The sequence below is a fragment of the Eumetopias jubatus genome, unplaced genomic scaffold (assembly GCF_037043125.1).
Source record: "Eumetopias jubatus isolate StellerSeaLion01/CBP00866 unplaced genomic scaffold, mEumJub1_p1.0 scaffold_6, whole genome shotgun sequence".
NCBI classification, from domain to species: Eukaryota; Metazoa; Chordata; class Mammalia; order Carnivora; family Otariidae; genus Eumetopias; species Eumetopias jubatus.
In genome coordinates this window covers 135018504-135046399 of record NW_028274812.1, presented here as the reverse complement: position 1 = coordinate 135046399, position 27896 = coordinate 135018504, and the positions used below count along the sequence as shown (strand labels likewise).

The 27896-nt window shown below is 41.3% G+C and overlaps 1 protein-coding gene across 2 annotated transcripts; it reads left to right on the top strand.

The window, feature by feature from the left end:
* On the top strand, positions 1 to 27896 carry MCUR1 (mitochondrial calcium uniporter regulator 1). Of its 2 annotated transcripts, XM_028107448.2 has the most exons (9): positions 1 to 502; positions 8178 to 8315; positions 11782 to 11885; positions 12735 to 12836; positions 15574 to 15615; positions 16311 to 16382; positions 20887 to 20940; positions 23113 to 23227; positions 23911 to 27896. In XM_028107448.2, exons 1-9 carry the CDS (start codon positions 73 to 75, stop codon positions 23964 to 23966), a joined length of 1113 nt encoding a protein of 370 aa, XP_027963249.1. In that variant the 5' UTR covers positions 1 to 72; the 3' UTR covers positions 23967 to 27896. The 2 variants fall into 2 exon arrangements, with proteins under 2 accessions (XP_027963249.1, XP_087880252.1); XM_088024126.1 differs by lacking the exons at positions 15574 to 15615; positions 16311 to 16382.

The following is a 27896-nucleotide window of genomic DNA, read 5'->3' as shown; positions in this document are numbered from 1 at the left end:
TGTCGTCGGACTCGGGCCGGCGCGGCGCGCGAGCAGCATGAGCGCGCGCTCGGGCCGGTGACTGCCGTGGCGATGGACCGCGGCTTCGTCGCGGGCGGGAGGCCGAAGAGTCCGCCGGGCCGCCGGCGGCTTCTGCTCTTCCTGCCGTCAGGCAGCTGCGGAAGTCCGGGCGGCCGCGGCGTCTCGGCGCGCCACTGCCTGTCAGCGCTGTCCGTGGGTCTGGGGGCGCTGCGGTCTCGTGGTCCGGCGGCCCGCGGCGGCGCGTCACGTGCCTCCCCGCTGCTCCTCCTCCTGCTCGTGCCCTCCCCGCGCCTGGCCGCCGTCGCCCCGCGCCGGCCCCTCGCGGACCCGGAGCGCTCGCGCCCCAGGCCCTCCGTCCCCGCGGCCGGCCGTGGCGGCGCGGGGAGGTACCTGCGGGGCCTGGCCCCAGGCATCGCCTGGGCCGCCGGCGCCCTCCACCTGGGCCGCGGCCGAGGGGCCGCCCTCACTTCGTCCAGGAGAGGTGAGGCCCGCGCGGCCGGCGGGGAGCAGGGGGCTCGCCTCGCAGGGCAGGGGGCGGGGCCAACTTGGGCTTTGACCTTCCGGGCCGGGCGGGTGGGGGAGGCTCGGCGACCCAGAGGTCGGGTCAGCCTTGGTCGCCGGGCTCCTCTAGGGCGTGGAACGAAGGTCTGTCTGCCCCCGCCCTGGTGACCCGGAGTCCTGGGCACAAGCGTGTGGAGCGCAGTTGGCCGGGATGCCGGGAGGGCCGTGCGCGCTGGGCGGGGTGCTGGTGCTCGCCGGGGTGTGGAGCCGCTGGGCGGGCGCCGGTGACGCGCCCCTCGTGTCGCCACTCGGGTGCGGGCTGCTGCGGGGCTTTTGCGAGATTGAGGAACGAAGCTCTAGGAACTACAATTTCACTTCCAACTCTAGTGGCTTTATTAACTCATTGAACACTAGTTGCCTGTTCTGTGCTTGGCTGGCGCTTTTCTGGGTACTTGGCATATATCAGTTAGCAAAATCTCGGACCTACACTGTAGCAGAGGAGATGATGTAGGTAGATCGTTATAATTTATATATACACATATGATTTATATATAATCTATGTACTGAAGTGATAAATACCGTGGGAAAAAAATGGAGGTGGTAAGGGTTAGGAAGTGAGGCCGCCAGCAATGAATTTAAATGGGGTTAGCAGAATAGTTGATACTGAGAAGGTGGCATTGGATTAAATACTTGAAGGAGGTGAGAGCAGTCACTGCCCTGCATAAAGATTAGGAAAGTCTGAAACAGGCTCAGTTTATTAGATAAGACATTGTTGATGAAAATATCATTTGGGGTAATCTTTATCAGCAAAGGGCAAAAATATCACTTTGGGTGGTCTGTCATATCAATCAATAGCCATCAGTAACCACACTGATGGCTTTTTTTTTTCATGTTTTTCTTAATAGACATGCCCAGTAGACGTTGACTGTTTCTAAAATATAAAAATACCCTCGGCTGGGGAAGAAACTGATTGGGAGGGCAAAAAAGTGAAGGAAGGAAGCTTTACATACAAAGAGTGGGGAATGAGTGGTGAACTTTGCCAGTGTTCTGCAGTAATTATGAGTTAGAGATGATTTGGTCTTTATTTCAGTTCTTTTGTCTTTTGTTGCTCTTCTTTTTTTTTTGACAAGCTGGTGATTTGTGATTTATTTTCATCTCCTCATTCAAGACTATGGGGCAAAAGGGAAGAGTATTCTTTCTCATGAGTTTTCCGATTTTATCAGGAAGGTGGTACTATTGGATTAGGCTCAAAGGATCTCATTCTTCACAGAGTGAGGACAGATGCATAAATATGGGGAAACAGCCAAGACACAGTTAAGGAGCGACCATCAGCCAATGAGTTTTGTTCCTTTACTTCTAGCCTAGTGATTTGTTTGGTGCCAGCGTTCTCAGTAGGGCTACTGAGACTTAAGGATGTTATGAATAGCAAGTTTGTACTTGGTTTCCTCCTCCGTTCAAGGCTAACTTTGGGCTTCTTTTGTGTGTGTGTTCTAATATCCTTTTGATATCCTGAAGGTCCCTCCAAAGGAGAATTACGCATTGCACTTTAACATAGCTCAGTTTATTTGCTTCCTGGTTATTAGTGGGAATTCCTAGTTCTTGAGCCTCACTTTGTTGTCACAATAAAGGAGGAAAAATGAGTCAGAGGTGTTCTAAATGCCAGAGTATTGCTCCTCCTCAGGCTTCGCCCTTTGACAGAAGGCAAGATGGCATTCAGCTTCCATCAGCAGGGGTTGGCCTGCCAAGTGAGAAGTGGCCAGCGCTTTTCTCCACTTTTCACATGACAGTACATATTTTGTTGAAGTAAGCTTGCAGTTGAAATGAATTCCGGTTGTTTTGGATGAGAAAAAAATCTGCAGTATCTGAATTGGAATTAGCTCTTGTTTAGAAAACAGTCATGACAGTTTATTTTTGGGATGTATATGTTGTGTGTGTGTGAGAGAGAGAGAGAGAGAGAGAGATACGTTTTAAATCACACAAATGATTAATTTGTTCTTAGAAACAAGAAATTTGGTACTAGAAAAATCCCATCACTCTTCACCAGCCAGTTCTAGACTCAAATGTTTTCAAGCTCTCTGATCCATGGGACAGTTGAGCACAGTTTAAAAAGATGGGTGGGTTAGCCTTTAGAGAGCCCCTTAAGAGATTTGTTCATTCATTCATTCACCACCACTGTTTCTCAAGCTAGGTCTGGTCTGTGATCAGGCAGACATTTGGAGTCTCTTCACCTGGAGGCCAGTTTTGTCTCAGGACTGGGGATAAAGAATGAAAAAAGAGGGACCAGATTTAACTGAGCTAATTTATGTAAAAAGGGAAGATCATAGGTGAAGAGGTGGATTTCAGATTTTCTTTCTAGACCATCTCATGATCCAGATTACAGAGTTCTCTTACAAAATTATTTCTGGCCTGCAGTCTGCCAGGCCCTCTGCTAGATGCTAACAATGTGAAAATGACTTAAGACTGACTGCTCTTGGGATGTTTGGATAGTATGTTGGATACTAGTAGATAATACAGATGTGGAAACAATATGGTAAGTACTGCGATAGAGCTGTCTGAACTGTGCTGCGAACACAGATGAGGAGCAATCAAGGTGGCCCTCTGACCTGGGTGGAACTAGCAGACCGAACCACTCAGTGTAGCATAATGCCCTGCCTGGAACATAATGTTTGCTTAGCAGATTGTAAAATTAAACGAAGAGGGGTAAAATGATGCTTAAAATTGGCCAGTCGAAAAAGGGGGGCAAGCCAGACTTAAGGGTGGAGTACCAAGGTATGCAAGTACAGGACACAGAATAACTTAGGTGGCTGGAAAGAAAGCTGAAAGGGTAGGTGTGGGCTAAATAAGGACAGGCTTTGTATTTGTGTGCCTTGCCAAGGACCTGATACTGTAGGCTAGCGGTTCTCTGAATATAAGGCCTTTTTTTTTTTTTAAACCATTTAACTCACACATACATATAACAGTTGTTGGATTTTATATTTTGTCAGTCTGCAAACAGCGCTTGGTACAAAATGATTGGATTTCTTAATACTTACCTTGACACTGATTGTGACCTTCTTTTCAAGGTGGGAACCACTGCTGTAGGCTTATAGACAAATGATCTGTAGGGTTCTGTCCATGTCACATTTTTTGCTTACATGCAATTTCCTTTAGAGTGCTTAGAGGTGAAGGATTGACAATAGGAGCTGATTAGCTGAAGTATCTTTCTGGTTACTTAGGGGATTTACCTTAGGGGATTTTCAAACTTTGAGTTAGTAGTGACTATTTTTTCTTCTACCACTCTTCTACACACCTGGCATCATAGAAAAGTAAGGACAAATATGTAGCAAAATTTTCATATAGCCATGTTTATTACATTTAAATGAAAAAAATTTTTTAAAGATTTATTTATTTGAGAGAGAGAGAGAGAGAGCATGAGAGTGGGGAGGGTCGGAGGGAGAAGCAAACTCCCTGCGGAGCATGGAGCCGGATGCGGGACTCGATCCCGGGACTCCAGGATCATGACCTGAGCTGAAGGCAGTCGCTTAACCAACTGAGCCACCCAGGCGCCCCTAAATGAAAATTTTTTATTTTATATTGTCCATCTCTTTTTTTTCTTCTGTTGTCCAAATGTCTTTTATAGTATGATTGTAATAGTAAGGAGCTATTGTGTTTAAATGTCTTTTCTGGACAGAATTACTAGTTGGCATTGCAGTTGTTACATATTTTTTTTAAACTATTTTTATGGTTCATGAAATACAAAAGCCAGAGAACCATTATCATGCTACCTTCTTCAAATGAGCACCTTGAAACAAGTTTACAAAAGAGTTGGATCTGTGGCTAAATGCACAGAAATTCATAGGAAAGGTTAACATACAAATTGTTAGAACACATCTTTCTAAAGATAGACTTTTGTAGAGACATCACAAAGAAAACTATTGACCAATACCTCTTATGAATAGAGACAAAAATCCTCAACAAAATACTCAGCAAATCAAATCCAGCAATATGTTAAAAAGGAGTATACATCATGACCAAAGGGGATTCTATCCCAGGAACAACAGGCTCGATTAACATCTGAAAATCAATTCCTGTACCACACCATATGTAAAAAAAAAAAAAAAGAAAAGAAACCATGTGATCATCTCAAAAGACAAAGAAAAGGAATTTGGCAAAATTCAGCACCCCTTCATGATGAAAAGCACTTGACAAATTAGGAATAGAAGGGAACTGCCTCACTGATGAGGGACATTTGTGAAACACCCACAGCTAACATCATACTTAATAGTGAAGGATGAATGCTTTCCCTCCAAAGGTCAGGAGCAAGGATGTCTGCTATCACCAGCCATGCAACATTGTACTAGAAGTTCTAACCAGGGCAAGACAATGAAAAGGAGGAAGTAAAACTATCACTGTTCACAGGTGACATGACCCTGTACATAGAAAACTCCGAGGAATTCACTAAAAAACCCTTAGAGCTAATTAACAAGTTCAAGAAGATTGCAAGGTACAAGATGAACATAAAAAATATAACAAAAAGTACAAAAATCAGTTGCATCACTCTACACTAGAACAATCTAAAAAACAATTCCCTTTATAGTAGCATCAAAAAAAATAAAGTACTTAGGGATAAATTTAACAAAAAACTCAGAAAACTTATGTGATTAACCACCCTTGAACAACACAGGGCTGAGGAGTGCCAACTCCTACACAGTTGAAAATCTGTGTATAACTTTTAACTTCCCCAAAATTTACTAATAGCTTACTGTTGGCCAGAAACTTTATCATAACAGTCAGTCACTTAACACATATTTTATATATTATATGTATTATATTCTGTATTCTTAGAATAATGGAAGTGAGAGAAAAGAAAACATTAAGAAAATCATAAAGAAGAGGAAATACCGTACTGTAAAAAATCCATGTATAAGTGGACCCATGTGGTCTAAACCTGTGTTCATGGGTCAGCTGTACTATGTGAAACCTATATAACATTATTAAAGGAATTAAAGACCTAAATAAATGGAAAAACATCCCATGTTCATGGATTGGAAGACTTTGTACTCCCCCCAAATTGATCTATAGATTTAAAACAATCTCTCAAAGTTTCAGGTGGCTTCTCTGTAGAAATTAATAAGCTGATCCTAAAATACATATGGAAATGCAAGGGACTCAGAATGGCCAATGCAATCTTGAAAAGGAATAAAACTAGAAGACTCCTTTCCTGATACAAAAACTTAAAACAGAGCTAAAAGTAATCAAGAAAATGTGTCACTGGCATAAAGACAGATATAAATCAGTGGCATAGAATGGAGAACCCAGAGATGATTTATAGTCAGCTGATTTTTGACAAGTTCCAAGATAATGCTGAAACAACTGGATATCCACACGCAAAAGAAGTCGAACCCTCATCTCACACTACATAAAAGTTAACTCAAATGGATCAGAGACCTAAAAGTAAGAGCTGAAACTATAAAACTCTTAAAAAAAAAAAAAATTGGTGTAAATCTTTGTGGCCTGGAATTAGCCAGTAGTTTCTTAGATATGACACCAAAAGCACAAGGAACAAAAATAAATAAATTGGACTTCGTTAAAATTAAAAACTATTGTGCTTCAAAAGGCACCATCAGGAAAGTGAAAGCCAGGCCACGGAATGGGAGAGAATATTTGCAAATTATATATACGATAAGGAACTTGTATCTAAAATGTATAAAGAAGGGCGCCTGGGTGGCTCAGTCAGTTAAGTGTCTGCCTTCTGCTCAGGTCATGATCCTGGAGTTCCAGGATCAAGTCCCGAGTCCCGCGTTGGGCTGCCCGCTCAGTGAGGAGTCTCCTTTTTCCTATGAGCCTCCCCCTTCTCGTGCTTGCTTTTCTCACGCTCTCTCGCTCTCTCAAATGAATAAAACCTTTAAAAAATAAAAATAAACAAAATATGTAAAGAATTCTTTTTTTAAATATTTACTTATTTGAGAGAGAGAGTGAGCAAGCGAGTGAGAGAAAGCACCAGCCAGGGGAAGGGCAGAGAAGCCGACTCCCCGCTGAGCAGGAAGCCTGACCCAGGACTCTGGGATCATGACCTGAGCCTAAGGCGGACACTCAAGCGACTGAGCCACCCAGGTGACCCTAAAATGTATACAGAATTCTGAACAACCAACTCAATAATAAAAAGATAACCCAGTTTTTTTAAAAGATTTATTTATTTATTAGAGCATGAGCAGGAAGAGCAGAGGGAGAGAGAATCTTAAACGGACTCTGCCCTGAGCTTGGAGCCTGATGCGGGGCTCGCTTTTACAGCCCTGAGATCACTACCTGAGCTGAAACCAAGAGTTGGTTTCAGGTGCCACCCAGGTACCCCAAAAGATAACCCAATTTTTTTTAAATGGGCAAAGGGTCTGAAGAGATGTTTCTTCAAAGATATACAAATGGCCAATAAACAGTGAAAAGACGCTCAACATCATTAGGCGTCAAGGAAGTACAAATCAAAACTGCAGTGTGCTATCTCTGTGTTTATTGCAGCATTATTTACAATAGCCAAATTATGGAAGCAGCCCAAGTGTCCATTGATAGATGAATGGATAAAGAACAGGTGATGTATATATGTATATATATATATGCACACACCACACACTATTATTCAGCGATAAAAAAGAATGAAATCTTGCTATTTGCAATGATGTGGTAGAGCTGGAGAGTATTATGCTAAGCAAAATAAGTCAATCAGGGAAAGACAAATAGCATATGATTTCACTCGTGGGATTTAAGAAACACACGAACAAAGGGAAAAGATGAGAGACAAGCTAAGAAACACTCTTAATTATAGAGAACAAATAAGTAAATACCTAGTTGAAGAGATACCTAAAAAATAATAAGTAAATTGCAATGGGATACCACTTTATACCCACTGGGATGGTTATAATAAAAAAGACAGGCAGTAAGTGTTGATGATATAGAGAAATTGGAACCCTCAGACATTGCTGTTGGGAATGAAAAATGGTGTAGCCACTTTGCAAAATAGTCTGGCATAACCTCATAAACATAGTCACTGTATGATGCAACAATTCAGTTCCTGGGTATATACCCAAGAGAACTGAAAACTTGTTCACACAGAATCTCATACACAAATGTTCCCAGCATCATTGTTCATAGCAGCCAAGAAGTGGAAACAACTCAGATGTCCTTCAACTGATGAGTAGGTAAGAAAAAATTGGTATATTCCTAAAAGAGATTCAGCAAAAAGTTATAAAGTGCACATAATTATAAGGTGGATGAACCTTGAAAACCTCACCTAAGTGAAAAAAAAACAGTCACACAATACACATCCCTTATGATTCTATTCATATGTAATGCACAGAGTAGGCAAATCCATAAAGACAAAGTGGATAAGGGGTTGCCTGGGGTTGAGGGAGTAGGGAGATTGGGGCATGATAGCTAAAGGGTATAGGGTTTCTTTTTGGGATGATGAAAATGTTCTAGAGTTGATTGTGCAGAAGATTTCAGAACTCTACAGTAAAAATCAAATTGAACACTTAAATGGGTGAAGAAATGGGTGAATTGTATGGTATGTGAATTTCATGTCATAAAGCCCCAACCAGGTAGGCTTTTGAGGTATGCCATATTCCTTTATGGCTTTTCTTTACCATCAGATCCTGTTTTGAGCCTAATTGTCCTTTACATTCTAGAGCTGAGCCTCTCTGCTGGGAGCCTGCAGCTGGAGCGCAGGAGAGATCTGGAGCACAAAAGGAGAGATTTCACCTCTTGTGGGAACAAGAAGCTCTACTTTGACACCCATGCCTTAGTGTGTTTACTGGAAGAAAATGGTAATCCTTTCGTGGGTCACTCGGAAAAACATTTAGTTCTCGTGATCTTATCTAACTTCTATTTCTCTTTGGCGTTTAAGTCTACAGATAACACGCTTTTGGTCAATCTCTGGTTTTTTTTAAGTTCTTATTTTTTGTTTAAGGACATTTTTGCTTCCGCCAGTATAGTTGAGAGACTTTTTGCACACATTTTTCTTTGTCGGTGAGAAGTGTATTTTTATAACATCCCTCTGGAGGTAGAGTGTTACAGATGAAAATTTAGACACAAGTTAGCAAAACTCAGGAATGGTTCTTATGACACCTGCCTGACGCACAGAGTGGTAGTTTTGTTACCGTGCATGTTGTGTGCTTTTAAAATTGTTATGAAATGAAAATGTTGCTGAGCAGCAATGGCTAATAATTTCAGCTTCTGTTTTTTTTTAATAGTCAACTAATATTTTTCCTTATTGCTGTTAATTTATGTAAAAGATGCTCTAACATATATGACATTTATTGAAGGTGCATTCGGTACATAGGTAACGTGCTCATTGCATCTTCTCCAGGCAGATAGACCGAGGCTAGTTTTCTGTATTGTGACTCTTCACCACGCCATAGCTCTTTCTCCAGCGGTGCGTGTTCGTATCTGCAGAACTAACGCTGTAGCTGTGCTTTGCTTGCCCAGGGCAAGCGGATGGAGTGGGCTCTGTGCTAGCGCTGGGGAGTTAGAAGCTCTGGGTTCAAGCTCCGCCAGGACCCAGCTGCAAAGCCAGGCAGTTCTCTCGTCCTTCCCAGTTTCTTTTTTCTTCTTTTTTTTAGATTTTATTTATTTATTTGAGACAGAGAGCGCACGAGCAGGGGGCAGGGGCAGAAGGAGAGGGAAAAGCAGGCTCCCCGCTGAGCGTGGAACCCATCGCAGAGTCAATCCCAGAACCCCAAGATCATGGACCTGAACTGAAGGCAGGCGTTTCACCGACTGAGCCACCCAGGCGCCCCATCCTTCCCGGTTTCTATCTCCTCATCTCATCAGCAGGGTGGGCACAATAGGAATTCCAAAGATTCCTTTGAGTATTAAAGGAAATACAGTGTACTTGAGCGCACTTCGGAAAAACTGTTAAGTACCGTATCATAATTTTCATTGGTTTCCTTCTCAAACTTGAAACATTAGGCCTTTTTCACCAAAACTTCTTTCAGCTCAGAATTTAAAAAAGAAAAGTGGAATGGAGAAGAGAGGCATCAGAAATGATGTGGATAAGCAGAAGTCTTCCTGCTTTTTCCTTTTTTCTGTGGACCTTGTATTTTTGCATTCAAAGTAACCCATTGTAAAAAGCCACATTCGAGAGAAGGGGGGCGTTTCACTCCACACTAGGGTTTGATGAGAGTAAGGGAGCATCATGAATCTTGTTAAGTGGCAAGATGGCGGCAGTGGGCTCGAGATGGCCCCCCCGAAAAGTCTATTTATTTACTTTTGATAAATAAAAATTGTTCATGTTTAATGTTTAAAGTGTGATGTTTCGACAGATGTACTTCCTGCTTTTCTTGATTTCAAACCTTGATGCACGAGTCTTCGTGTATCTCAAGACTGGTGTCGTGAGGACCCCACCGAAGTGTAGGGCATGAGACCTCTTAAGTGAGCGATGAATCTAAGATGCTGCAGGGTGAGGCCTGGAAGGCCCTGTCCAGGAGCACCACCTTCCGTCCTTGTCTTCTCTAGAGCTACATCTCCTGCTTCACAGGACTTCTGCTGTGTCTGTAATCTCCAACCCTGATCGTGTCTTGTTCTCTCGTTCCTACAAAGCATTGTTTTGTATCTGGTAACCCTTTAGGTTTTCAGGCCTAACTTCTACTTTTTCTTATTCCTTTCTCTTCCCATAGGTGGTTATAAATGTTAAGGCTGTGGAGTTTATTATCAGCCTAAGTTCTCCTCTGGTCTCTTTTTCTTTTCTTCATAATTGCCAAACCTAACTATGTTTAACTATGAACGCTTCTTCATAAAGTTTTAAAAATTAAAAGACACATTTTCATTTTCAAAAAAATTAGGAAGGCAGAAACGAAACAGGAAAAAATATTCTGAATCCCAGTACCCTAGAGCAAACCAATGTAACAATTTGGTGGGTAACCTTTTGGATGATTTTTCTAGATGCAGATGACCCATATGTTGAAAATCAAAGGATTTTGAATAAATGAAGGGCGTAGGTCTTTGGAGGTCTTTTTGTCTCTTTTAAATCTTTGTCTTTGTTTCTTAATTATAGTTAGGGGCCGCCTGGGTGGCTCAGTCCATTAAGACTCTTGATTTTGGCTCAGGTTATGATCTCAGGGTCTTGAGATTGAGTTCCAGGCTCCGTGCTCAGCAGGGAGTCTGCTTGAGATTCTCTTTACCCCTCTCCTCTGCCCCTCCCCCCACTCGTGTATGTGTGCGCACGTGTGAACTCACTTTCTCAATAAAATTTAAAAAAATTATAGTCTGTGCTTAATCTTATCCAAATTGTATCAGTTACAGTTTTATTCAAACAAATGTGCCTTTAATTACTAGAATCAGTAGATTCTTCTGTAGTTCTTATGGATGGAAGTATTTAATAGAAAAAAATTACTTTCCAGGGACTTGGTTTCAAGCATTTTATTAGAATTTCTAATGTGAAATATAAATTACTATCTAAAGTTATTTGTTTATTTACAATTTTATTTTTTTATTTTTTAATTTAAATTCAGTTAATTAACATATAGGGTATTATTAGCTTTGTAGGTAGTACTATCTAAAGTTATTGAAAGTAGTAACACTGCTGAGTTAGATCTTTCAATTCAGCATCATTTACTGAGTATCAAAGAATATATTTTTTTCCAGCCTCGTCCCCTCTGTGCAAGTGACCGAAGAGACTTGAGGAGGAAAAATAAAAGAATGGATTTTGCCTTTTAACATCAGATAAATTAACAGCTAAATTACTAGTTATCTTTATATGGTCAATGATTTGATGGCTTTATGCTGGATGTGAAATAACTGAGCTTTCCTACTTAAGTAAATTATTCCTTACTAACGTGTACATTTTAAAATAAGGAAATCACATGTATGGTGATTAACATAATAAAAAATAAATAAGGAAATCACGTTATTTTGGAAAATTTAGGCCAGGGGGAAGGAAATAAAGATTACTTAGAATCTTTGTTAAGTTACAGTAAATTGCATCTGTAATTTTGATCTTGCTTTCCTTTCCTTGACCCCCACATTGCAGACTTCCTCTACGTCATGAGACATTCTCAGGAAATACGACTTTTTGCAGCTAGGTAGGACGGTAGAGGACACCAGCCCGGCCCTTTATCTTTACATGAAAAAAACAGATATGTCATGCTTATCCAGAGTGACAGACACATCATAGCCTAGGACTCCAGTCTTTCTGAATTCAAACATTTTCTCCCCTTCTGTGAAGGGTTTTTTCTCTTTTTTCCCCAACAAATGGAGTCTCCAGAGTGTGATTATCTTTGTGTGTTTGCTTAGGGTTCTCCACCCAGCAAGCAGAAATCACTGTCTCTGCATTGGTCAAGATCACGGACGCCAACATGGATATTGTCTACAAGGATATGGTCACCAAGATGCAGCAGGTTAGCTTTGTCGGGGAATGGTAGCAAATTTAAAGTCTAAAGCTGGGACGTTATTTGTAATATGTATTTTTGGATAATACTCCACTGAAAAGCATATAGTACTTTTTTAAAAGATTTTCTTTATTTGAGAGAGAGAGAACACAAGCAGGGGGAGGGGCAGAGGGAGAAGCAGACTCCTTGCTGAGCAGAGAGCCCGATGCAGGACTCAGTCCCAGGACCCTGAGATCACGACCCAAACCAAAGGCAGACGTTTAACCGACTGAGCCACCCAGGCGTCCCAAAAAGCATATAGTACTTTTAACCATAGTTGAGAGACAAATGATTCCAGTGTTATAAAAAAATTTTATTCGAGGGGCACCTGTGTGGCTCAGTCGGTTAACCATCTGACTCAATCTCAGCTAGGTCCTGATCTCAGGGTTGTGAATTCAAGCCCCACGTTGGGCTCCTCACTGGGCATGGAGCCTACTTTAAAAAATATATATATATTTTTTTCTTTTTTTGAAGCTCTTTTGTCAGCTGTTGCAGAGTCATGTTGGAAAACTCAACTATGCTTGAAAATGACCTATTCCAGTCCACCATACTTAACAAAGGGAGATGTGGCTGGAATTACAGCAGTGTGTTCTTGAGCTGCTGGTCCTCAGACTGCCACCCTTTGAACTGGCTCACTTGATGATGATACTGGACTGGAGTCTTTATTCTTTTCCTTTCTTCATTCTGGAATAGAGGATGACCTTGCTGAACCTCTCTTCTTGTGTCCGTATTCTCCTGGTTTCTCACTAAGATGATTCCGGGTAAGAGGCAGACATCCTAGGCCAGCCTAGGTTATATGTTTTGTTTTTCTTTTCCTAGGAGATCACCGTACAGCAAATAATGTCTCAGATTGCCAACGTGAAAAAAGATATGATTATTTTGGAGAAGAGCGAATTTTCAGCCCTCAGAGCAGAAAATGAGGTAAAACTAAAGAGCCAGTCATATTAAGATGCTCACTATCGAGACATTGAGACATAAATGCACAGACCAAAGGGCACAAGTTAGATGTGTTTTCACCAAGTGCCCACCAGCAGGTCACGAAGTAGAGGATTACTGGCACCCCAGAAGCTTGCTAATCCCCTGACAGGAAGACCACTATCCTGACCTGCGTCACCGTTGACCGGTTTTGCCTTTTCCAGAACTACATCTGGGAGAATCCTGTGGTGCGTCTTACCGTAGATCAGTCTTGCTCATTGTCGGTAGTAGTATATGAATGTGCCACATTTTTCTGCTGTGATGTACACTTGACCCCTGAACAACACGAGTTTGAACTGAACAGGTCCACTTACACAGTTCAGTAAATGTTTTCTCTTCCTTATGAGTTTCTTAATAACATTTGCTTTTCTCTGGCTTACTTTATTCTGAGAAGATGGTGTGTAACACATAACATTCAAAATATGTGTCATGTTACCGGTAAGGCTTCTGGTCAAAGGTGGGCTATTAGTAGTTGAGTTTTCGGGGAGTCAGAAGTTACGTATGGAGATTTTTAACTGGGCAGGATCAGTGCCCCTAGCCCCCTGCGTTGTTCAAGGACCAACTGCATATTAGAATTGTTTCCAGCTTTTGGTTATCACAAAGTGCTGCTGCAAAATATCCCTTGGTTTCTTGTTTTTTGTTTTTTAATTCAATTTAGTTAACATACAGTATATTATGAGTTTCAGGGGTAGAATTTAGTGATTCATTACTTACATATAACACCCAGTGCTCATTCCATCAAGTCCCTTCCTTAATGCCCAGCACCCAGTTCTCCCATCCCCCCACCCCCTCCCCTCCAGCAACCCGCAGTTTGTTCCCTATGATTAAGAATCTCTTATGGTTTGCCTCCCTCTCTGTTGTTACCTTATTGTATTTTTCCTTCCCTTCCCCTGTGTTCATCTGTTTTGTTTCTTAAATTCCACATATGAGTGAAATTACGGTATTTGTCTTTCTCTGATGAACTTACTTCACTTAGCCTAATATCCTCTAGTTCCATCCACATCATTGCACATGTATCCCTTGGTTTCTAAAGTGTGGCGTAGAAAAATTGACAAGGCAAGAAACAACAAATGCTGGAGAGGTTGTGGAGAAAGGGGAACCCTCTTACACTGTTGGTGGGAATGCAAGCTGGTGCAGCCACTTTGGAAAACAGTGTGGAGGTGCCTCAAAAAGTTAAAAATAGAGCTACCCTATGACCCAGCAATTGCATTACCAGGTATTTATCCCAAAGACACAGATGTAGTGAAAAGAAGGGCCCCAATGTTCATAGCAGCAATGTCTGCAAGAACCAAACTGTGGAAAGAGCCGAGATGCCCTTCAACAGACGAATGGATAAAGAAGATGTGGTCCATATACACAATGGAATATTACTCAGCCATCAGAAAGGATGATTACCCAACTTTTACATCAACATGGATGGGACTGGAGGAGATGATGCTAAGTGAAATAAGTCAAGCAGAGAAAGTCAATTATCATATGGTTTCACTTATTTGTGGAACATAAGTAATACCATGGAGGACATTAGGAGAAGGAAGGGAAAAATGGGGGGGGGGGAATTGGAGGGAGAGATGAACCATGAGAGACTCTGGACTCTGAGAAACAAACTGAGGGTTCTAGAGGGGAGGGGGCGGGGGGATGGGTTAGCCTGGTGATGGGTATTAAAGAGGGCACGTTCTGCATGGAGCACTGGGTGTTACATGAAAACAATAAATCATGGAACACTATGTCAAAAACTAATGATGTATGGTGACTGACATAATAAAATAAAATTAATAAAAGTGTGGCATAGGGTTCAGCATTGAAGTAAGTGCTGTGTTTGCATCCTTCCTTTTATTTCCAGTCCTAGCTAAAGTCTCATAAAGGAAGTCCATTTATTAGCAGTTCGTCTTAGTCCTGTGAGAGGCCTTCTAGCAAAAGATGCCTTTTGCTAGAAAAGAGTAGTTTGAAACTTATATTTGCCCGTGAAATTGGCTATTTGAAGGCAGAATTTGTTAAAAGAAAAATTGAAGGAGGTATTAAAGACAGCAGGGCCTCTGGAGGCAAACGTGTATGTTAAAAACAATTATGTTACTCGGGCGCCTGGGTGGCTCAGTGAGTAAGCGTCCAACTCTTGATCTTGGCTCAGGTCTTATCTCAGGGTCATGAGTTCAAACTCCGCATAGGGCTCCACGCTGGAGAGCCTACTTAAAAAAAAAATTAAACTGTGTTACTGATTTTATGTAACCTTTCGGATGAATTAAAACTGATCTCAGGATAGGCGCATGCGTTGTTTTTTGTTTTTAAGATTTTTAATTTATTTATTAGAGAGAGAGAGACAGCGAGAGAGGGAACACGAGCAGGGGGAGTGGGCGAGGGAGAAGCAAGACTCCCCCTGAGCAGGAAGCCCGACGTGGGGCTCAATCCCAGGACGCTGGGATCATGACCAGAGCTGAAGCAGACGCCTAACACCTGAGCCACCCAGGTGCCCCAGTAGGCGCATGTGTTGTAATACCGTCCTGGCATGACAGATAATCATGTCTGCTCCTAAGACTTTTCAGCTCATGTTTCATTCTGAATGCAGCTACAACTGTGCGCAAAAACATGTTCTAATGTATGTTTATTACAAGTTTTATGTGTTTTTTTCTAACCTTCTAGCCATATCCTTGACTTGTTTTCGTGTTGTTTTTTTTTAATGTGTTTTTAGAAGATAAACGTGGAACTACATCGGTTAAAACAACAAATAATGGTGAGACCCTCACTCCTCTTTGCATGCTTGTTGGTGGTTACATAAACATAGTAATAAATACAGTGTCAGAAGTTCTTTAGGTGTTCTTAAAAACGTAATCCTATGTTAAGTAGTTGTGTAATATGTCTCAAAAGTATGCACTGAAAGATTTAGCTGAGAATAGTCAGTGAATAAGTTGGTGATGTCTGTAACCAAATTCATTAAGAAAATTGTGTTCTAGGATGAATGAAGTCATCTTTAAATTAAAAAGTGTTGAAGTTGCCCCATATGGAGCCTTTAGGTTCCGTTAGAACAGACTGGCTTTAGAGAATTTCATGTGATTTCAAGATGCTGACTAGTAGCAGCTGTTCGATTTCTTTTTTTTTTTTTAAGTGGAAAGGACATGGATGTTAAGGAAGAAAAGATTCTGACAAGTGTTAAGAAAGAAGGCTTTATTTAAACCAGAATTTCATATTTTCCTTCTTTGAGTCCATCTCTGCTTTCCAGAGTTGTCCAGGGAGCAGCTTCATAAATTCCATAAGGAGAGTTCACTGGGAATCTCGAGGTTAAAAGCAGCAGTAACCCACTCTGGACTGACTTGAGCATAAGCAGGGATTATTTGTATATATGACTGAGAAGTCCCAGGCTTCACATCCCAGGAGGGTTTCCATTTCTCACTTGGGATTTCTTTCTCTCTTTGTTTGCCCTCCTGCCAGGATGAAGTGGTCAAAGTCCGAACAGATACCAAGTTAGACTTCAATCTAGAAAAGAGCAGAGTGAAGGAATTGGTATGTTCCTTTATTATAAACAGAGTGTGAATTCATCTCTTTGCAGGATGGAATGCTTGGTCCGGTCTGAGTATATAGACAGTTCACCAGTACTGTTAAACATTTACCTGTGCGTCATTGTTAGACACAGTTTTCCCTATAATTGTATTCTAATTTGATGCTTTCAAAAATAAAATGAAAATCTTGGGAGGCACCTGGCTGGTTCAGTCGCTAGAGTGTGTGTGACTCTTGATCTTGAGGTAATGAGTTCAAGTTCAAGCCCTACATTGTGTAGAGATTACTTAAAAATAAAACCTTTAAAAAAATTAAAAAAAAAAATTAAACTCGGGATTCCTGGGTGGCTCAGTCCTTTAAGCGTCTGCCTTCGGCTCAGGTCATCATCTCAGGGTCCTGGGATTGAACCCTGCATCGGGCTCCCTGCTCGGCGGGAGGCCTGCTTCTCCTTCTCCCACTCCCCCTGCTTGTGATCCCTCTCTTGCTGTCTATCTCTCTGTCAAATAAATAAAATCTTAAAAAAAAAACTAAACTCTTGGTCAAATCAAGTTTGAATCTCATTTTATTTCAGAGAGAGAGAGACTAAATTATGTGTTACTTAGACATTACAAAAGAAATCAAACCCAGTCTCACCCTATGTCATCTAACTTAAACCTCCACAGGTCCAAATTTTTCAGAAGTTAAGTTGATCATCTGTCTTGAATAATACTAAATTAAATTCTACACTGAAATTCAAGATTAAAAAAATATTTCCATAGTCTTTTTAAAATTTTAAATAGAGAAATCTTAATGACTTGATTACATTGTTTTGAAATGCAAATTCAAAACAATTTTTTAAGTTATATTAAATTGAAATTTTTAATTAGGAAAAGTACTTCTGTACATTTGTTACCAAAAAGATCTCAGGAGGGGCACCTGGGTGGCTCAGTCGATTGAGTGTCTGCCTTCGGCTCAGGTCATGATCCCGAGGTCCTGGGATCGAGCCCCGCATTGGGCTCCCTGCTCAGCGGGAAGCCTGCTTCTCCCTCTCCCGCTGCCCCTTACCCCTGCTCATGTGTGTTCTCTCTCTCTGAAATAAATAAAAATCTTAAAAAAAAAAATCTCAGAAATACAGGTTGTAAGTAAGTAAGCGGAAGGGTACTTGCCCCTGTGGGATCATGTACAGGACCCAGGAAAGCCGTGCAGATACCGTTCTGCTGTCCTTGCTTTTTAAAAAATAATACATAGAAGTACTATTTTTTCCCCTCAGAGTTTGCACAGCAACACTTTTTTTTCAATTCTTTATTTTATTCAGTTATAATTGACGTATACAGCATTACATTAGTTTCAGGCGCAGAGCATAATGATTTGATACTTGCATACACTGCGGAATGGGCGCCACCGTCAGTCTGGTTACCGTCTGTCATCACACATAGATACAAAATTTTTTCTTGTGATGAGAACTTTTAAGATTTATTCTCTTAGCAACTTTCAAATAGACAGTGTGGTATTATTCACTGTAGTCTCCATGCCCTGCATTACGTCCTAGGGCTTAAGTAACTTTACAGCTGTAAGTTTGTACCTTTTGACCCATTTCACCCACCCCACAGCTCCCACCTTTGGCAACCACCATCCTGTTCTTTGTATCTGTGAACTCAGGTTTTTTGGGGATTCTTTTTGGTTTTGGGAGGGTTTTTAGATTTTAGATTCCACACGTAAGAGAGATTGTACAGTATTTGTCTTTCTCTTATTTCACTTAGTGTAATTACTCAAGGTCCATCCATGTTATCACAATTGGCAGGATTTCCTCCTTTTTTATGGCTGAGTCATATTCAGGTATATATGTGCCCCACATTTTCTTCATCTCTTCATCCATCAGTGGACACTTAAATCTTCCGTGTCTCAGCGATTGCAAATAATGCTTCGATGAACATGGGTGTTCTAATAAAAATAATGTTGAGTTGCCTCTAGTGACTTTTAACCCATCTATTTTCTTGTTCAGGCTTTATTTGAATTTGATAGCAATAGTTAGATACCTTCTTTATTCTTAGAATAATGAGAAATAGGCCATGTGAAGCATCTTTTACTAACATGGAACTGGATACATGTGTAGAAACTGAGTATGCACAGTTTTTCATTGTCTTCTGATTTTTCAGTTTGCTTTTAACCAGAATGTGCTGCAATGATAAATGAAGCTAATACTGAAATTCAAACAAGTACTTAACTCTACTTTGGAACCACCTCTGGATTTCAAGAGTTAAACTGAGCTTTGTTGTACAAAATCATTATTCCCATGTCACCTGTCTTTCTTGTCTCACAACCCCCTTTTTTTTTTTTTAAAGATTTTATTTATTTGACAGAGCACAAGCAGGGGGAGCTGCAGGCAGAGGCAGAGGGAGAAGCAGGCTCCCCGCTGAGCAGGGAACCCGATGCTGCGGGGCTCAATCCCAGGACCCTGGGATCATGACCTGAGCCGAAGGCAGATGTTCAACGGACTGAGCCACCCAGGTGTCCCTCAAAAAACACTTTTCGACCATAAAGATTAATTCACCTAGTATCACTAAAATATTTAACAGTTGCTAGCATATGTGATTAGTCTCTAGAAAAGGAGAAACTTTTTAAAATTAGGATGAATAATATTTTAATGCGGTAGTAAAATATTTAAATTAACATAAAATCTCGGACAGATGAAATACCCAAACTTTAAGATAATTACTAATTTTTCCTCTTGCCTCGGGTGTCAAAATGGCTCTGCATAGCACTGTTATTTAGAATTTTAAATTCAAATTCGTCTAAAATATTCTTTTTTAACCATATTAACATTTTTTTAAAATTTAAATTCAATTAATTAACATATAGTTTATTATTAGTTTCAGGGGTAGAGTTCAGTGATTCATCAGTCTTATATATTTCCCAGCGCTCATTACATCACGTGCCCTCCTTAATGTCCATCACCCAGTTACCCCATCCCCCCACCCCCTTCCCCAAGGAGGAGCGTCCTTATGGGTTGTGTACTTAGCAAAAAATCTGAATGCACTTGATTTAGGAAGATGCCCATAGTTAAGGAGGATGTGGGACTGATGAACATGGGTGAGAGCCAGTGAATTGATGGGATTTACTAACCTAGCTGAGAAGTGGTTCTTGGTCATCCTAAACTCTGAAGGACAGGGCAGTAGTACGTATTCTGTGTGCATTGGTAAGGAGTTATGTGACCCTCCCTCTCCTTGTTGAATACAGTTCTGTTTAAGTTCTATAACTGGTGGTGCTTACAGCCAGTTCAGAGCAGTATGGCCTGTAAGCCGCTTGGGGGGTGCAGGGAGATGGACTCACATAGGTGTGATTTTAAAAATCACAGCAGTGTCAGGATTTAGGCTTTTCTTTTCCCTTGTGGACGAGTCAATACTGACTTGGTGAAGACGGGAGTCTTAAGGGTGTGTAGAAAAATCCAGTCCGCCCTGCCCTCTTGTGGCCATTCGATGCATAGCTCTTTCCTCATCTGAAACCCTGTCATTTACAGACGGAGAGGAGCGTTCTTTGGTCCTGGACTAGTCCTTGGTTTGGGGTTTTGGGTTTTTTTTCCCCCCAATTTTGTAAAAAGTTAAAAAATTTTTTTTTAAATTTCTGAGCAATACTGTTTTTATAGTCTAGTCCCCTGGTAGTTCCAGGGGAACATTTTATAGCTAGAAAGTTTCTAGATATTTAAGCCTTAATTTTCTCTGCTATCACAGTGTTAATTTAGTGAAGAATTAAATGCTAATTTTTCATTTAAATTATAGATTTTCATTTGCTCAGTTAAATCCTAATGCCCACTGCTAAGAAGATGTCTGGTTTTGGTCTCAATTCAACAAAATTGCATTAAATCTTTGCATAAACATTAAGGCGAGATACCACTTTGATTCTGAGTAGTGCTAGTCAGTTCCTTTAGTACTACTGGATTGTGACACACCGGAGTGGATTGTTGTTGTTTAATTAAAACCAACATGTGATGGTTTAGTGCATTTCTTGTACCGGTGTATTTATAATTTATCTTTAGGCAATGTCTATGTCACATAAAATATTCCTTGAAACTTTTTTTCCTCAACTTTATAACGTTCCCAACTTTGTCTAAGCCTCAGGTAGTGACCAATTTTGTGATTGCGATGGGTTAGCTCCCAAACGAAATTGTTCCCCACTTTTTTCAACCCTCTCAAAGCCAAAAAGCATATGGACTCAACAGCCATGCAAGTTGGTCCCCAGGAAACGCTGTTACGCTAGTGGGAGGGGCCAAATGGCATCACAGCGAACAGATGACAAGAGCAGAAGAGAGAGGAGAAGGGTGACAAAGGGAATCCTATACTGGAGCAGTGAGTGGCTAGAAGTGAGAAACTTGAGAAAGCACATCTAAAGGAGAGGGGCACGTAGGCTGCTTGATTCCAGAGGTGATGTCTAGTGTCCTGTGTCCTTGGCAGTACAGAATATTGGAAGCATCAGAGAAGGAGGGGGAGGAAGGAGTCAATCAATCTGACCTGTGTTACACGTTTGTTTGTTTCAGTACTCGTTGAATGAAAGGAAGCTGCTGGAAATGAGGACAGAAATGGTGGCATTGGTAAGAAATGAGACTACTTTTCTTGGTCACTGTGTTCATCTTGGCTTCATCCCATGCATGCTTACTGTCCTTTGTAATGATGTGTTAATGGGAGGGGATGCTCAAGTTTTGTGTCCTAGGGGGGTGTTTTTTTTTTCATTGTGGTAAAGTACACGTAAAATTACCAGTTGAACCATTTTTAAGTGAACAGTTCAGTGGCATTAAGTACATTCACACCCTCGTATAACCGTCACTGGCGTCCATCCGCAGGGTTCCTTACATCGTGTAGACCTGAAACTAGCTGTCACACGCTCACTCCCATTCCTTCTACCCCAACCCCTGGCTGCCTCCATTCTGCTTTCGGTCCCTGTGAGTGTGCCTGCTCCAGGGACCTCATAGAGGTGGACTCATACCGGATTTGTCCTGTGACTGGCTTCTTTCGCTCAGCTTAATGTCCTTAAGGTTCATCCATGCTATAGCCTGTCAGAAGTTCCCTCCTTTTTAAGGCTGAGTAACATTCCATTTTACGGGTAGACCACATTTGGATTATCCTGTCAGTGGACACGTGGGTTGCCTTCATCTTTTGGCCATTGTGAATAATGCTGCTGTGAGCGCGGTTGTACCAATATCTGTTGGACTCCTTGTTTTCAGTTCTCCGGGGGTAGGTACTCAGAAGTGGAGGATCCTAGAATTTTTTTGGCACTTAATAGAATATTTGTTTATCTTAATGAAAGTTTAAATTCCAGTGATTGAAGAATAATAAGGAATGATGGTTTTTTAAATTATTTTTCGGACTTAATGACCTGCTATACTTTTTTTCCATCTTCTATTACCTGGGACCTCCAAAACTTGCAAGACACTTACATCAGAGAATAGTAGAATATTCCTCTGGAGTACTTTTCTACTCATCCTTATTCATTACCAGGATTGTTAGACATAAGGAACTACATACAAGTGATCCTTGAACAATAGGGAGGTTAGAGACCCTCCCCCATAGTCAAAAATCTGCATATAACTTTCAACTCCCCAGGAACTTAACTACTAATAGCCTACTGTTGAACGGAAGCCTTCCTGATAACATAAACAGTTAACACGTATTTTGTATGTTATGTGTATTGTACACTAAAAGTAAGCTAGACACAAAATGTTATTAAAATCATAAAGAGAAAATACATTTATAGTACTGTACCGTATCGAAACAAATCAGGTATAAGTGGACCCATGCACTTCAAACCCACATTGTTGAAGGGTCAATTGTACTTACTTGTCCTAGGATATTTAGTGAATTATTTTTATGCATTAATGAAATATTACAACCCCTTTATAACATCAGCCAAACTCACCACCCCTAGGGGTTGGTTATGTATGTAGTTTAACTGTATTATATTTGGAAAAGAACACAAATAGGCCTTTGGTATAACCAAGCCTCATACTAATAAAATACTTCGTGTTTGGGAACTATGAAAGAAGAAAACCTTAAAATGTGAGTAGGAATTGTGTCAAGGCAAACACTGTTGCTTTTAGAATATCTAAGATTGCGTTCACTTTTTATTTTCATTTTCTTTTAAGATTTTATTTATTTGTCAGAGAGAGGGAACACAAGCACGGGGAGTGGCAGGTAGAGGGAGAAGCAGACCTCCTGATGAGCAGGGAGCCCCATGCGGGGCTCGATCCCAGGATCATTGGACCATGACCTGAGCCGAAGGCAGACACTCATACTTCTCGACAGACTGAGCCACCCAGACGTCCCTGTGTTCACTTCTTAAAGCAGTTTTTGTATACCTCTCATCGAGAGGAACTTAGAAAGATGAGGTACCTTTATAGTCTTTGAGAACAGACTGCCTTTTAACTTTAACCTTGACTTGTAGAGCAATCTATCATTTACAGAAGCTTTACATACATTATTACATTTGATTGTCCTGTGTGAAGGCAGGGCCAGTGGTGTGTGTTTGTTTTTGGGTTTTGTTGAGTTTTTTTGCTTTTTTCAAATTAAAGTAAACAGGCCCAGAGATATTCAAGGCCCTGACCAACACAACATAACATGAGAATAGTAGAACTAAAGCTAAAGCCCACGTCTCCTTAGTCGTACCCGATCTTTCCCTGGCAGGGGAGGGCCTGTAGGACGGTGGGAGCCGAGGGGACGGCAGGTGGATCCGAAGTGGTTTAATGCTGTGAATCTCTTTGTTCCAAAAGCATGCCCAGCAAGACCGTGCTGTCACCCAGACAGACAGGAAGATAGACACTGAGGTCGCGGGCCTCAAAACCATGCTGGAGTCGCACAAGCTCGATAACATTAAGTATTTAGCAGGTAAGCTCTTTTGTGTCTAGGTAGTTCAAACACGCAGAAGATAAATGAAATTTGGAAAATAAGTCAAAGACAGATACTGCGTTTCATTGATTCTAACACATTTTTTTCACATTTTAACATCCCTGAAATTAGAAGGCTGGTTATGATTTCTGGTAGATCAAGTATCTTACGGTAATCGGTAGTTTTTTTTCCTTGGTAGTAAAATGATGTGCTTTACAACCGGTGGAATCTTAAGCTTTATAAGATACTGCCATTGAACTGTAGTTACTTGGAATTTTTTTTTTTAGTGAAATTCAAGATGATATTTTATGGATGGAATGAAAGGCTTTCGAGTTGTGATCTTTCTGCTTCAGTTGGTGACACTCCTTGTAAGGAGTTATTTTGGTTTTGCAATTTTTGAGCCAAAAGAGGGATCACAGAATTTCTGACATTCATTGAAAAGTTTTGTTGAATGTTGGGTACAGTTCTGCTTTGAAGACGACGATTGCAAGGAACAGGGTTTTTTAGTGGGCAGGTGTCTCGTGGAATGTGGCCCATCAGCCGGTGATCTGAGTTTCTTGTGTGTGTTTCTCTGTTTGGTGGGTAGGTGGATCAGCACCTGTATGTTTTCTTAATAAAAAGTTGTCCTTTAAGTAACTGTTAACACAACTAATACTTTGCTCATTTTTTTTTTCTTCTTACAGGATCTGTATTTACGTGCCTAACAGTAGCTCTGGGATTTTATCGCCTGTGGATATAATAAAGTGTCTATTTAAAGAGATCCCTATTGTTTTGCCTTAAGAATACCAGATTGCTGTGCCTCTTTCCCCCCCCTCATTTCCAAATTTTAACCCTAGTATTGACTTAACATGTGTTATTTATTTTATGCAGATTATGGACATATAACCAAGGAAAGAAGTCATAATGATTCCTTTCGTCTTTTCTGTTTAGTTGCCTTTGTACTGCTGAGTGGTGGTGGACAAAACCCGGAGACCCCACTCAGCCAGACCAGTGAACTTGGTCTAACCTCTGGGACATATCAACAGTAAATGTTTATATAACTCTCTACAATTTTCAGTCTTCTGTCACATAGAGGATTTTGGGGGTCTCCATTTAAAAGGCACAACGGCTTCACCAAGTGCTGAACAGTCACTGAAACTAAACCAAGAGCACCAAACCCTCTGTCCCTCTGACCCAGTCCTTCCCCTCGGCCAGTCCCCACATTAGGGTGCTGTGTTTCAGCCCCAGTGGGTTGATGTGCTAATGATTCACCTGTACTGCCCCCCTAAAGCAATTATTTTTCCCTTAATTTCCATTGTCTCAGTAAGTTATTGTCACGGTCATTTTTCTTGTGCCTTCCAGCCAGAAAATCTTGTTGCCTAATCAAGTTTTGTACTCATTACAAATGGGGACTCTCTTTTTACCTCTCAGAGTGCTAGATTTCTCTCCCACCCGCTCACTTCATGTGCGGCTCCCCCCCCACCCCCGGCTCGAGAACTGTAACCATACTCCACAGGCAGCATTGCCTGCCTATGAAACTTGCTAAGTCTTGGCATGGAAATCTGCTTCGGTTTGTGGGACAAGCTCTACTTGCTTCTGGTCTTCATCTGCTTTGTATGTAAGAGAGGCACTCAGTTTTCCTTCAGCAATATTTAGATAGTGTATGCACTTCTTACAAAAGTCTTGAATATGCCTTTGCGCGTTACAAGCTTGGACTGCAGGCTTTAAAATTAGAGAACTGTCATTCCAGGTTATCATCTTAAGGTCGATTCCTTTGGTTGTTAAAGACATTCCCGTACCTACCTTACTTCTATTTTTTAAAACAAATAAATCCCTAGATACAGCTGGGGTTCTTTTAGAGGAGCACATTCTCATGTTATTTGAATGACTGGCGTGGGAGAGAATACGTATTTTATTTTTTTAAAGATTTTTTTTTTTTATTATTTATTTGTGAGAGAGAGAATGAGAGACAGAGAGCACAAGAGGGAAGAGGGTCAGAGGGAGAAGCAGACTCCCTGCTGAGCAGGGAGCCCGATATGGGACTCGATCCCGGGACTCCAGGATCATGACCTGAGCCGAAGGCAGTCGCTTAACCAACTGAGCCACCCAGGCGCCCCGAGAATACGTATTTTAAAAACGAGGACATGGAGAGCCTGTTTTTTGTTTTTCTCCGCATACACGCGTGTGCACTTAATCCGGTACAGTGGAGAAACCACAAAGGCACTTGTTGATCGAATTGGTAGGATAAATCATCCATTGTCACTGTTCTAACCGCACTGGCAAAAAAGTTACCTTTGTCCTTTGGATGTCGTTTCTAAACTTCAGAAAATTTAAGTCATTGTCTTTTTTTTTTTTTTTTTATGTTTAGCACAAAGCTTCTGAGCTCCAGATGAGCCTGAAAAATCAAGTTCTTTGGCATTAGTGGTATCAGTTTCAAAGTGAATAATGATTTGTCATCAACTTGATCCAGAATTATCGGGGCGCCTGGGTGGCTCAGTCTGTTGAGCCTCTGCCTTTGGCTCAGGTCATGATTCCAGGGTCCTGGGATCGAGCCCCACATCAGGCCCCCTGCTCAGTGGGGAGACTGCTTCTCCCTCTCCTGTTTCCTCTGCTTGTGCTCTCTCTCTCTCTCTCTCTGTCAAATAAATAAAATAAAATCTTAAAAAAAAACCCAAATTATCTCAACTGCTTCATAAAATACTGTAGCCATTTGTGCTTCCCCTTTCAGAGAAGGATCCCCAGAAAATACTGCACATTGAGCAGTCGCCTTAAGTATTACAGATTTAAGCAAATGACATCCCATTAAGACCACATTTGCAACTACTTAATATAGATAGAACTATGGTTAGTAAGAGCTTGGAGAAGGCCTGGAACACAGACATGCCTCCAAAATTAAAAGAATCCCCAGGAGGAAAAAGCACTGTATGCAGTTATGTTTCAAAGCAAACACTAACTTGTACAGGTTAAAAACAAGCAAAGTGACCTTACTTCCTGATAAAATATTTTTTAAATAACATTCAGTGGGGTGGCACTCTGATCTGCCAGAAGTATAAATGGCATTCCTACTGGTTTATAGCGGGCTGCAGCAGTCACTTAATTTGGGCCTTGGATTTTGGTGTGTAGTCTTTTGCATTATAGAACAGACTCCCCGTACCCGCAACCTCGGGAACAATGAACTCGCCTTTTGGTGGCTTGGGTTGCATGCATATATGGAGGTTAGGAAGGTTTGGGACTGTGTTCCCTTTGTTTGGTCAAATGCATTTTATTTGAAAAGCATATGAGCCAGAAATACAAGCATACCCTTCCCCCTGCTGGCTGGCCCCAACTTCTGTGACCAGCAGAAGCACGCTGGGACTGGACACGGGGACAGCTTCCTGACTAGCCTGGTTCCGAGGGATTCTGATCGCTTAGGAACTTAGGCCGTAGCCTAATTTCAGAAGGGGGAAGATTCCTGGCACAACTCCCAGCTAACCCATGTGGTAGCCCCTGGGAAATTAACCAGAGCCGGATACTGCAAATGGACTCCTCTAGGCACAGGTGCCTTTGCTACAAATGCCCAAAGCAGGACATCAAATGGACAGAATCTGGATTTCCTTTCCATTCTTGGGGGGGGGGGTGCCTCTGCATTCCTACACTCCTCTCCCCTTCCCTTTGCTTGTTTAAAGAGCCTCAACTCCAATTCTCCCTCGTTTCCTGTTCCATTAATAAGCAAAACCTGTCTGTACGGTGTTTTACAGGAAACAGGATTTTGATTTCTGGCTTGTTCTTATTCCTTCAGCTGCTTTTCTAGCTTAATATCTAACAAAATGAAATCTGAGTGTATTCATTTTTTCCCTTAAGTATGCCAAGTACCTCAGTTGAGAAGTCAAGTTCAAGAAGAAAGGCTTGGCTCAAACCAGACATCTTGCTGGAATTTGTCTCAGAACGCTCTAAAAATAAAAAACCCGAGCTGCAGAGAACGTGTCCCTGCCTGGGTTATGCCCGGCTCAGCTTTTTCCTCTCTAGCTGTGCTGTGAGTGTTGTGAGCTTCCCTCCCGTTCCCGGCCTCCAGCCGCCTCCATCACTGCCTCTGCCTGTTACTTAACCGAGTCAGCATGGGCGAGCGCTCCTCCCCCCCACCCCTGTGATGCTCTGTCGATATGGTTGGCATCGTTTCTGAACAAATATCGCATAACTCATGTCCGGAAAACTTTGGCTTTACCATATGTTTATCAAATTTGTGGCTTTGCGGACACTAAAGCAAAAACATGTTAAACAGAAACCATTTATTCTTGTTGTACTCTTTATGTTTGAGAATGTTTAGCCCTTCACTGGAATTTTGTTTTGAAAATACCTGTCTTCCTACAGATTTACACTCATGTTCTTCTGATTATAACCTAAATCAATTTATTAACTGTTTTATCACTTAAGCGAATAGTCAATTACATTTTGTTATATAATAGAGTGGGTATAATATTTTTATTATTGAAAATAAAATAGTTCTTTCTGTGTGACTACTATACCTTTCATTCGAATTATTCAGTGAATTGGCAAATTGAGAAGAACTGCCTGCACTGTATTTTACTGTTACTCCCTCCATTGTATATGACAACACTGGTGTATTATAAGAAAACCTAATACCCTATTTGTATAGACGATAACTTTGAAAGTGCTTACTTGAGTTACAAAATAAATTTTTTGTTCAAAAGAA